Source organism: Ciona intestinalis, chromosome 5, assembly GCF_000224145.3.
Source record: "Ciona intestinalis chromosome 5, KH, whole genome shotgun sequence".
NCBI classification, from domain to species: Eukaryota; Metazoa; Chordata; class Ascidiacea; order Phlebobranchia; family Cionidae; genus Ciona; species Ciona intestinalis.
Genome location: NC_020170.2, coordinates 812310 through 824862, shown reverse-complemented (window position 1 = coordinate 824862; position 12553 = coordinate 812310). Strand labels below are relative to the sequence as shown.

Sequence of the window (12553 nt, the reverse complement as noted above, 5' to 3'; positions counted from 1 at the left end):
TCCTCGGTCTCTCTATCCATTGGGGTTAAGCAAGTGAATTGTTGTTTCTTCCATTTCTACTTTAAGTGTTGTACCGCTTTAATCTTAAAACGCTTGAAATGTAAACAAATTCAACTCACGATTTGTGACGCACTTTCAGAGTGGTGTAGCGCAATCTTTCTCTGTTAGGGTTGGTATACCTTATAAAACTTTAAACCAAATTCGTTTTGATAAACGTCAGGTGATGTTTAGATATGGCTTTCAGCTATGCCCGAAGGCGATAAAATAACACAGGCTACAAATATTTATCCTGAGGATTTTGCAAATAACTGGCATTTGACAATTGCTTGTTCATATTAAAGGTCTATAAGGTTTACGGTATTCTGCTGCAGTAAAATGAACGAATTGAAAGATAAAGTTGTTGTAATAACAGGCAAGTACATTAAATTATATTTAGCGGTTTATACCAGTCGTTGTCAGAATAACATAATTATTTATTTTCTATTGTTTTTATATAAATATTTAAGTCCTATTGCGGTGGGCTCAGTACCCACGCTTTTATTGGCAGCGTGTGTATTAAAGATTGTCATTTTGTTGCTGATTTCTTTTTTTTCGTTGTATAAAATTATCACGATATTTTCGACTGTTATCCAAAGAAAAAACTATGATTTTTTTTAAAAGGGGCATCGAGTGGGATTGGTGAGGAAATAGCTTACACGTTTGCAAAACAAGGAGCCGCATTAGGTGTGTGTGGTCGAAACAAAGAAAAATTGGGAAAGGTTGCAGAACAGTGTAAAGCACATGGAGCAGGCAAGGTAGGTCATCCAAAAAATACATAGAAATAAGCACCTTTAAAGAACTCCTGTTCATATAGTGGGGTGGGGTAAGATGGGACACCTTTTAGTTCTATTTGCTCGTCTCATTTGATAGTAAACAAAGAACATTCAAACAATTACAAAACCGTTTCCTCACGACTTACATAAACCATTGTTAATTGTTTAAAACACCATCAGTATATTTGGAAATATTGTGCTAAAGGTGCCCCGTCTTCCCAAGTGTTGTTGTCTCGCCACGCTTGGGTAATAAAGTTATAGTAAATTGGAAAGTCGGAGAAGCTGAGACATTTTTTCATTATTTTTTACTTGTCCCCATCGGTGTTAAACGAATACAACACTTTCCATTAGCTGAAAAAAACATAATGTTAAGATGCCTATTTTTATTGCTCGATAAACCTTTATAAAATAAAAGTTCCAAAATTTTGTAGTTTGCTAATTTGACGCATCAATCAAGTATCGTGGTTTAATGAAAGGTGCAGAAGTACAATAGGTATCATTCAGAAACTGTATATTTTTTAATTTTGAAATTTTGGGCATTATGTGTTGAAGTCTCCCATCTTTCCCCTCCCTACTATATTGTATTTATAAACTTACACAACAAAAACAAAAGAGGCATCTATTCCCTATGAGTGGAGACCAAAAGCAAGGCATGACGAGGACCTCGAATTTATGAAAGAGTTGGCTCATTATTTTTATATAACAAATTGACTTTATATTTCATTTATATTGACAAATTGACTATTTCATGTTGTTATCAAAAAAACTTTAACAATCTTTATCATTCTTACCAAATATTTGCAGGTCATTGAAATTATTGGTGATTTGATGAAGTTGAATGATATAGATCAAATGGTTGAGGAGGTCGTATCAAAACTGGGTGACGTTGATGTTCTTATCAATAACTGTGGTGCAATTGTGAACGGAGGAATTGAAACGGTGGGCATTAAATGTCATAATATACATTTTATTTATACAGTAGGGTGGGGGAGGATGGGACATCTTTTAACTTTATTTCCTTGTCCTTTTAGTAGTAAACGAAGAAAATTCAAAGAATTATAAAACTATCCCCACGACTTCCAAGGTCCGTTGTTAACTAAATAAATTGTTAATTCTTTAAAACAAGGTCAGGATATTTGAATATTATGTGCTAAAGGTGTCCCATCTTTCCCCACCCTACTATATTACCAATACGGGAACAAATAGCATATTCATGAGAAAATACGGGAATCGAACAACCATTACATATATTGAATAAAATTCTACAATAAATAGGTAGTTATATACAATGGGCCATAGTTAAAGCAAACTTAGTGGATTCCAACCTTACGAATAATTATCCGTTAATTTTGTATAGCCAAATGTGGAGGACTTCGACAAAATATTTCATGTTAATGTTCGAGCACCGTTTTATCTCACTCAAAAATGCGTTCCACATCTTAAGAAAACGAAAGGTATATATATTACGTCATCCTACGTTTGTCACGAATATAGTGTTTAATATAAACATCATTTTGTTTCAAAGAACGGGCGTTGATTAGATACAAATAAATAAAATATGGTTATATGTTAATGCACGTTTTATGAAGGCTAACAATTTTACCATATATCTTTGACTTGAACACATTGCATAATCTCCCGCATATTCCAGGTTGCGTTGTGAATATATCAACTCTCCTAACAAAGATATGTGAAACAAACAACTTGCTTTACAGCATGGCAAAATGTTCGATTGACCACTTTACCAAGTCTACTGCTCTTGGTAAGCTAACATTTACATAATTATCAAATAATTTTAATGCACACTTCAATTTGTTTTTAGAGCTTGCAAAATATGACATACGTGTGAATAGTGTCAAGTAAGTATTGTCGTTCAAGTTTTCATTCATTTAAGTTACTCACACCCTTCACGTTAAGATAACCACGCCTGTTTTACAGCCCAGCGGTAGTGCTGACTCCGATATTACAACAAATGTTTAGTCCGGAAAAGCTTTCGGAAGTCCTTGGTGAAGTTGGTCCAATGCATCCTCTTGGAAGCAAATGCTTGTCAACACAAGAGATTGCTGATACTGTAATCTTCCTCTCAACATCCGGAGCAAGATGCATCACTGGAACCTGCCTTCTTGCGGACAGAGGACGGGGTGTGTTTGGTAAATAAGTTGCACTTCGAGCGTATAAGATCGCATAAACAAATATACTACACTTGCATACAAACTGATTTAGTCGTGTCTGGCCTATATACACATCTGCATAGACTCGCAAACAAATATAATGTCGCCTAACCGGCCATAAAGTCTAGTACTAATTAATTGTTTGGTTACGGCCACATACGGTCACAACATTTTTAAATGTTGTCCTTGTAGTCAGATTCATTTAGATTTCTATCTCGTTTTAAAATGCAATACTATAAGGCCTTAAATCCAACTAATTTTAGTATATTCATACCAAACAAACTCAGTCACGATTTTTTATTTTTTTTTATTTACGCATTGTAATGGCGTGTCAAGTGATGCAGTTCTTCTTTTAATTGCTGCTTGTCTGTAATAAAATATTTCATAAATCTTGGAACTTCTTTGTGGTAACGTAACAAAACGAAACTTGCTTTGGAGTTATCCAATCAAAAACATCGCTATTGTGGTCAAAAACCGCTGTGGGTTCGTTTAACATTTTAATATTTGCAAGTAACACCGATTATATATACGGACTCAGTGTCTACAATTTACTTGGCGGTGTTTGTTATTCTTGTGTAGCTGGTTATGAAATCGCTAATATATTGGAACCGGTAAAAGCACTAGGCAACGTGACTTAATAAAGTTATCATCAAAACAACCAAAATATTTACCCCGCATGGTGGCGCTACGTTAGCAGCCCAATCGCAGTAATTGTTTGCTGCATCAAAAACGAGGCCATCGTAACCACATGACCTGTGATAAGTCAGTGGGTTACCAGCAACACATTCATAGTACATGGAGCAATCATCTGGATCGGGATAAAGACCAGGTGCTTTTCCAGCGCAATCAAATGGAGGAGCTGTGTATGAAATACGAAATTTTGTAAATTATTTTGATATGGCTCATGGAGGCACATGTAATAAACTATAATCGTTTACTTAAATTTTAATTTTCGGCGTGAATATAAACTCATTCACTTGCATATCTTTAAACAAGCAAATTAAAACAGGTATCACACAATAGGGTAGGGAAGGCGGGACAGCTTTAGCACATAGTATCTAAATATGCAGCACATAATAAAAGTACGAAACAACTTACACTGGACAACCAATAGGACAGAAGACCTGTCTGTCTCCAATTCGACGTTAGAGGCGGTAGAGAGCGATACCTCGCACCAGTATCTGTTTATGGAAGAGAATTTTATTTCCAATTTTATTGTACTATTTTGAGATTCAAAACAATTCACTTAATAAACGTAATTCAGGTCATTACGCACCAATAGCTTACTCCTTCTACTAAGTAGGACATGACGATTTACATTTGAGAATAAAAATTGCATACCTTCCAGCGTTTTCCATATCGGTAGTGGGAATATGAAGTGAAAGGAAAAGGTCGATGAACATCTCAGTAAATCCGGCTTCCATTTCTACTTGTTGACTGTTTAAATCAAATGTTCCTATTTTCGAGTAAGTTCCAATCTGCAACAAACAAAACAAGTTGAAATATATTTTTTCGTGTACACTAAAATACTAATAAGTAAACGCTACCTACACTCACGTGAAGACTCAACGACAGTTTTGTGAGTATAATTATATACTTGTATTTTTTGCAGTGTTAAATATCCTACCTAAGAACACACACGCCCGTAATGGTATAGCATCGACCCGAACCCGTAAACTCTATATAGGCTCAAGACAACATCGCTTTATCAGCGGTTTTTAAAAAAGAGCCAGCACCTTAATTTGTAAAAACTTTTTAAAAAAATTGAAGTTGTGAAACATTGAATAATTTCAAACCTCGGTGTAAGTGAAGTTTTCGCTGTCTGGAAGATGGAAAGGTCCTTCGTACCACGTCACTGTATCAAATGTTGTGTCACCGGCACACGATAAAGTTGCGGAATCGCCCACGCTGACAGTCACGCTCGCATCCGTTTTGAAAGAGGTCGCGTAATCTTTCTGTCCTGGTGTCAATAGTGTTGGTAACAAAGAACGTGCAGACTTTGATAAAACATTTATTTTACATGTGGTAAGTATGCCCACTCTGGTGTCCCAATGAATTGTTATAGTTATTTCTAAATTAAAACCCATTTAGTTCGATAAAACCAGAAGGAGTATACACAGACCGTTACACTTACCATCAACCATGAGTGCCAAACCATCGGCGTCAGTTCCTTCTTGTTGCCTTCCGGACCATTCGGCAACCATGCACCAGTATCGTCCTTCATCTTGAGATGTTACATAATTTAACTGAATGGAGGGTTCCTGAAAGCAAACACTACAGGTAATGCTAATAATTATCACTGTGTTCATCAAGGTTCAAATTTGGCTTTTTACAAAAACTGAAACCTTTCGCCAGATAAACGTGGCAGGTGTACGTGTACAAACACTATCGCCTTGTTTATTAGTGTTGAAGTAAAGAAATGTGAGTCAATACTTGGATTTCTGCTTATTGTAAAACTGTTTAGGAATTTATATCGTAAGTCTAAATATTCGTTATAGCTCACCTTTAAATCGGCCACTGATGCTCTTCCATAGTAGTCACCAAAGAACTGACGATATTCTCCCAAAGTTTCGTTCCAATAACGGAATCCCTTGAATATAACCTCCGCATTCGAGTCGTCCACACTTACACCCTGTTAGATAAATTGCCATGGCACACGTTACGCAGCTTTTCTAAATTCACATCGTGGTCGAGTAAAACAAAGTCTCAACGGATAGGTTGCTGTTTATGACATATATATAGCCTACCCTGTAAATTGGTATCATGAAATCTGTTACAATAGTTTAACATTAAATGTGCTACTTTTCCTATTAGACTAAACGTTATTTGGCTTAATACCTTGATCCAGTAAATAATTGGAGGTTGGTCTTCATTAGGTTCCATTGTATACGAACATGGGAGGGTCACAGCATTGCCAGAACTAGCATATGTTGCGTAGCTGTTTACAGTGACTGTAGTCACGATTGTACCGTCTGTTGAAATTTATATTTGAAATATAAGATCAGCTGGTCATTTTAGTACTGTAGTGTAAGATGAGACAGCTTTAGCACCCAATATCTTAATATCCTGATTGTATTTAAATAATTAACAACGGTTCGTGAGAGTCGTAAGAATACGGTTTTAAAATTCTTTTAAATGTTTACTACCAAATATTACGATAAAATAAAATGAAAAGGTGTCCTATCTTGCCTCATGCCAGTGTATTTATACTGTTTAATATTTTTAGTTAAAAAATAAAGATTATTACAAATATATAGTAGGATAGGGGAAGATGGGACACCTTTTTCATTTTATTTTCCCGTCCCATTCGGTATAGTAAACAAGGAACATTCAAAGAATTATTAAACCTTATGCTCACAACTTCGGTAGACCGTTGGTAACTGTTTAAAGCACGATCAAATTAATTGAATATTATGTGCTAAAGATGTCCCATCTTCACCCACCCTACTATATAATGATTATGACTATTAGCCCGACGTAAACTTCAACATTTGATAATAATACTTACACGCGGCACCGACGAATAAAAGTAGAAGCAGAAGTTTCATGGTTGCTAATATCTGCATGAGAAATAAATTTAAACCTTGTTAAATAGTTAGGTATTAAATGTGAAGAAATTAGAACATAATTTTTTCAAAATTTCATCTCCTTGTATTTAATAAAAAATCCTGGTGCGGAATGGCGCATCAACAGTTCTGGTATCACTTGCAGGTTGTCGCTTGAAGGCGATTCTTATTTATACTGATCCGTGTCGCACCTGTGACTTTCCCGCAGTCGGGCATATGTGTCAGCAATATTTAACACACTATCGGGTAATTAGGACGTTTCACACGAAAGATCGCCAAAGTAAACACTTGATGATCTATTCGGGAACGTTCTCAATTGCCTTGACGTCATTGCAGCAAGTGGTACAAATAACAGTTTTGTAATTGACGAGATAAGCCGTAGTTGCTCAATATATTTGACCTGTCTTCAAATCATCAAGACAACATTTGTTATGTTTATAGTTCATTTTTATAAAACAAGTGATATAAATTTGCAGCATTCTTAATTCCCATGATTAAGACTTCCCATAAAATATTGTTTTTTTACCATCTAAGAAAGTTTGTTTTTTTAACCGAATAGTTGAAATAAATGCTCACTCTTTGTGAAAATATAGGAACAAATGTAAAATGTTGAATTTGTTGTATAGCTTTTTCTATTGAACGAAACTACATACCAGCAGCGCTGTGGCAAATTGGTTAGCGCGCATAGATGCCTCTAGCCCAGAGTTTTCATGATTAAAACTCGATGGCGTGTGTGTGTCTTCGGGCAAAAAACTTAACGGCAATTGCCCAAACCCATTGGTTCAATATGGCTTTTCTAATTCTAAATTGTCTGCTAAACATTAAAATGTAGAAACCGGGGTCGTGAAATATTCGCTCCGATTGATATATTTGTACCGGGTGCTATTGCGCATGCTTCGAGACGCTACTTCGCGAGATCGGAACCCATTACAATACGAGCTGTAATTAATACGTACCGACTGAAAAAAATTGCGGGGGAAATGTAACTTTTTTTCTTTTTTTTAGATGAGAATAACATGCCAGTGACCTATAGATGCATGTGCAAGTTATATTTTCGCAAAAATATTTGAAAATGTAATGCTCATATGGTTCAAGTTATAACCATACTTTTTATATTTAACACCCATCCCCGCACTTTTTAAAGAAAGTAGTGTTGTTTTTTTTAAGTATTACGTATAGCGCTATAGCATATTTAAAGCTGGATCGGTAGAAAATTTTATAAATATGTTTTTTATTACGAATATTAATATTTATATAGTAGAGTGGGGTAAGATGGGACACCTTGTTTTCTCGTCCGATTTGGTAGTAAACAAACAACCTTCAAAAATTATAAAACCGTAATCTCGCGACTTTCATAGACGATTGGTAATTGTTTAAAAACACGATCCGAAAATTTGGACATTATGTGGTAAATGTGTCCCGTCCACCTCGCCCTGCGCCCCTGCCATGTTTAATATTTTCGAATTATTAAAATTTATACTGCTGGGGTCTAGTTAGTACAGTGCAAAAATTTTGTGTTAGCACGAGTAGAAGGTTTCGAAAGTGGCCGCCATCATTTTTGTATTCTATATAGGATCATGGTCAACCAGCACCTTAAATTATAAGTAAAATGTGCTTATTAAACTAGAAAAAAATAGGTTTGTTAGTGGTATTTATTTTTTTCTAGGCTACAAATAACATACCAACTCAGTTCTGCTGTAATCAAAAACTAAAGTAAACGTCGTGTATGGAACGTTTTCAAAGGAGGGTCGTAATAAATTTGGACCGGGTGGTCACTGCATTTGTTCCGACATGCGCAGTAGCGTATCGACGCATGCGCAATAGCGCACGGTACAAATATATCAATCGGAATGCGCAATAGCGCTCGGTACAAATATATCAATCGAATATATTACGACATCGGCACAGAGTTACATATGCTAACTCGAACCAGGAACTGGATGTATAAAACGAGAGAGCTTAACTGTGAGAGAACGTGAGGAGAAGAAAGCAATTGCCAGGCCACGACCACATAGCAATACTCGTATTGCAAACCACACAAGATATGTGAAAATCGGATTGGGAAATTTAGGCTGTCGGAGTGCATTCATTTCATTCCGAATATATTTGATTAGTGGTAAACAATGATTCTTAAACATTTGAGGCAAAACATCATCAAGTATTCCAATGTACGTTATGTGAACAACAGCGCACCAATCGTTGCGATTCGAAGAGAAGACAACGTGGTATGACTCGGATATATTATTGCTGTAATGTGGTTCAACAGTGTAAGGTTGAATACAAATAAAAATACGTTTGTAACTGTGTATATACATGGTTTGTGTTTATTTTAGTCATTCATTTTTACATTGTATTCATATTTACATGTATACAGATCCGAATTGTTTGAGTAAATTTTTAATAGGTACCACGTACCAGTACCATGGTTTATGAAGTATTATATATAGTAGGGTAGAGACATCTTTTCATTCTATTTACACATCATATTCGGTAGCGAACAAAGAACACTTAAGTAAATGTAAAACTGTATCCTCTTGACTCCTATAGACCGTTATTAATTGTTTAAAACACAATCAGGCTTTTTAAATGTTATTTGCCAAAGATATCCGGTCTTTCCCCACCCAACTGTTGAAACACCTAATGGGCTGTATTCATGTTTTTACCATGTTAACCTTAGGTTTGGGAAAGACGAGCCCCACTAGCGCCCTCTCATGTTCGAAAACTTGTTCATGATGGGATCAAAGTTTTGGTTCAACCTGCGAACAAAAGAGCTTTTCCAGTTCAGGTGTAAATGTTGGTTTCTTTGCTTATTGTAACTCCTAAACTTTATTGTAACACATTGCTAAATTGTAGTAAATCCCAAGGCTTTTGCCACACGAAGGTTAAAATCAAAACATGATTTAAATAAACAGAAGGACAGTGACATTTATACTGTTTAAAAAAGCTATAAGATTGATATTTTGAACTCTCTTTGCAATATTATTGGCAGGTAATTGATTTAAAATGTAGCCTACATGACATATTTATTCAAAGCATTTTCACGTTATATGTAAAATACAGGAATACGTCTCAGTTGGTGCAACCATTCAAGAAGATTTGAGCGAGGCTTCGGTAATACTTGGTGTCAAACAAGTTCCAGTCGACTGTTTACAAGCGGATAAGACTTATATATTCTTTTCACATACTATCAAAGCACAAGATGAAAACATGCCAATGTTGGATGCTATTCTTGAAAGGGTAAAATAAATAAATATTGTTTTGAAGATTTACTAAGTTAATGCTGAATGTATATGTTGCAAGTTGCAAAACACCACTTGCCTCGTACTTAGAGTCTGTTAGAGATAAATGGTTTTAAAGCTGAATAATGCCACAGACCTACAGTGCTATAATTACAAACTTGTTTGTTATGGGGCAAAGAATTTAACACATTGGTCTATTAGTTGCTAATGGGTTGTTCAAAGTGTCAGCCCAGAAAAATGCAAAAATACACCCACAAAGTTACATACTTAATAAATAGGAAGACCATATCCTAACTTCTGATGTTACCCCACCATGTGAAGATACTAATGTGACAGCCATTCATATATGCTTGTAGTTTTGTACAAATGAACACTAATAAGATAGATAAATAAAAAATATGTTCTTATCTTTATTTACCCCACCATTTATTATAGAACATTCGTTTAATTGATTATGAAATGATGGCAGAAGCAAATGGAATGAGAGTGGTTGCATTTGGTCAATATGCTGGTTCAGCTGGTATGATCAACATATTGCATGGAATGGGCTTACGACTTCTTGCACTTGGACATCATACACCACTTATGGTTTGAACTTAAAGCTACCTTTATGCAGTTAAATTAGCTTTCGTGGCTTTCATATTCACCGATGTTTTTTAGGTATATATAAATCAAAACATCAGTATTAAAAAGAAAATATTAAAATGTTTCCACGCATACATAGAGACTCGTAACAGTCAGTCGATTAAAAGACTGACATTTAAATCCAGCCAAAGCTCTAATCAAATAAGTTCCCCATGACCTCGTACCTCAGCTATTTGACTAACCAATGTCTGGCTTATGTCTGTTGTACGATGTGTAGGTAGAATATTAGGTTTGTGTATGTATAATGTGATTTTACTTAATGTTGTACATCACAGTACATGTGTATTGTATTTTAAGACTATATCATGAATGGTAAATTTAATTTATACATTAAGCATATGAAGTTTTAATTGTGATATTGATTACAGAATTAGCTAAAATATTCACATTTTAATTATTTGGATCATTACAAATTTTATGCAGCTACTTTTTTTAATGAGAGTGTTAATATATGAGTTAATTGTGCGTATATTTATTTACAACAATATGTAAGCGCAAAAAGAGAGAATTTAAAATGTGATTACAATTGGGAGTGTTTATATTTTCTGTTTCTGACTTTTTTGATTTATTCCAGCACATTGGTATTGCACATAATTACCGAACATCTGGCCAAGCTATTCAAGCAGTGAGAGATGCTGGATATGAAATCTCACTGGGAAGGTTACCCGAGTCCATTGGACCACTCACTTTTGTTTTTACTGGCACTGGCAATGTTTCTCAAGTATGTATTGAAGTGTATTGTTCTCTTTTTTATTGTCTTGGTTAGTTAAGTTTCAAAGGTTTCTTTGTATAAACTTTATATTCAACTCACGTTTATTATCCCCTGCCTTCTTACTTCCATTTAATTAATGTTTGTTATTCACGGTTCGTCTCACACAGGTTGTCTTAAAAGAGACTTACCCTTAAACTATAAATAATACAATGGTTAGGGAATAGGACAGTGTTTCCAAACCATTAATAACACGCAGCCCACTGTTACAATAAAAGTTTGGAAACCAGCAAATGTCATTCTATATCCATTTTATCCTGTGTGTACACAGATTGTAATGTTTTAAGAAGGTTAAATACTCTCACAATGGAAATGAAAACATATTTGGTATTTGTTATAGAAGTTTAATACTGAAATTTTTCTATTGTAAAATGTCACCACATACGTCTATTTCATGGTAACTTGTTTGAACAGGGAGCACAAGAAGTGTTTAAGGAACTTCCTCATGTTTATGTTGAACCTCATGAACTGAAGAATGTTGCTCAGCATGGAGGTGAATGTCTCACTTCTTATTTTATCTGTGGTTGTTAAATACCTATGCAGATTATAAATTTATCAATTAAAATTTTCAAACGACAATCTAAGAATAAAAGGTTACTGTGATACAGTTTCAGTAAATTGTTAATATCTGTAGCTGCTTTTTGCATGGCTGCTTAATTTTAATCTTTTTTTGCAATTTTAATTGTTTTATACCGCCACTGACATTCCTAATTTAAGACTTACCGAATTGTATTAAAATATACAGATGCAAGTGTTGTGTATGGGTGTATTGTTGATATGCACGATCATTTAAGAAGGAAAAGTGATGGTGGGTTTGATATGCAAGAATATTTCAACAAACCTCAACTTTATGAATCTGTGTTTGCGAAGGAGGTAAGTTAAGTATGTGCTGTATTTGATCGTCAGTATTTGAATATAGGTGGCTGTACACAGTATCCGGAATTCGTCCGTTTTGTCTGTTTTGTCTGGATTTCACTGCCACATGCGGAACTCGGTAATGGGTTTGCATACGACTTCATGCTCAATTCGCATGCCGGATACTGTGTACAGCCACCTTATCGTGGAAAAGCAAAGGAATTGATGTAAACATTTGTTTGATATACCCAGGATTGTAGAAATATCCCTTTATCAGTAATAATGTTACTCTCCGGATCATTTTTTTAACAGAAAAAAATTTTGTTTATATGAAAAATCAACTTTCTTACGTCGGTCGACAAACTATTTGGTTTCCTAATTCCGGAATTAAAAATAAAATTCTCCCTACTTTTTATTCCTTTACCAAACTATTCCAATCTAATAATACCTTTAAATTCTGTTTAATAGATTGCACCTTATGCTTCCTGTATCATGA

The 12553-nt window shown here is 34.9% G+C and overlaps 3 protein-coding genes across 3 annotated transcripts in view; 2 read left to right on the top strand and 1 right to left on the bottom strand.

Moving 5' to 3' along the window:
• Positions 1-227: 227 nt before the first annotated feature.
• On the top strand, positions 228-3377 carry LOC100179397 (uncharacterized oxidoreductase SERP2049). Its single transcript, XM_002129376.5, has 7 exons — positions 228-412; positions 661-794; positions 1617-1751; positions 2170-2266; positions 2464-2574; positions 2635-2671; positions 2751-3377. Exons 1-7 carry the CDS (start codon positions 376-378, stop codon positions 2968-2970), a joined length of 771 nt encoding a protein of 256 aa, XP_002129412.1. The 5' UTR covers positions 228-375; the 3' UTR covers positions 2971-3377.
• On the bottom strand, positions 3271-6617 carry LOC101243284. The gene is made up of 9 exons (XM_004226047.4): positions 6492-6617; positions 5822-5955; positions 5487-5615; positions 5118-5244; positions 4780-4943; positions 4325-4461; positions 4082-4164; positions 3655-3842; positions 3271-3350 (listed from the first exon to the last, which is right to left on the bottom strand). The coding sequence occupies exons 1-9, from the start codon at positions 6547-6549 to the stop codon at positions 3336-3338; spliced, it is 1035 nt and encodes a 344-aa protein (XP_004226095.3). The 5' UTR covers positions 6550-6617; the 3' UTR covers positions 3271-3335.
• A 1856-nt stretch (positions 6618-8473) lies between these two features.
• Positions 8474-12553, top strand: part of LOC104265748 (alpha-aminoadipic semialdehyde synthase, mitochondrial) — a gene marked incomplete in the record, with an annotated part of 14491 nt that continues 10411 nt past the window's right edge. The window contains 8 exon segments of the mRNA XM_018812082.2: positions 8474-8774; positions 9227-9334; positions 9610-9786; positions 10224-10376; positions 11008-11154; positions 11617-11695; positions 11948-12075; positions 12526-12553. Coding sequence (XP_018667627.1) covers positions 8673-8774; positions 9227-9334; positions 9610-9786; positions 10224-10376; positions 11008-11154; positions 11617-11695; positions 11948-12075; positions 12526-12553 — 922 coding nt within the window.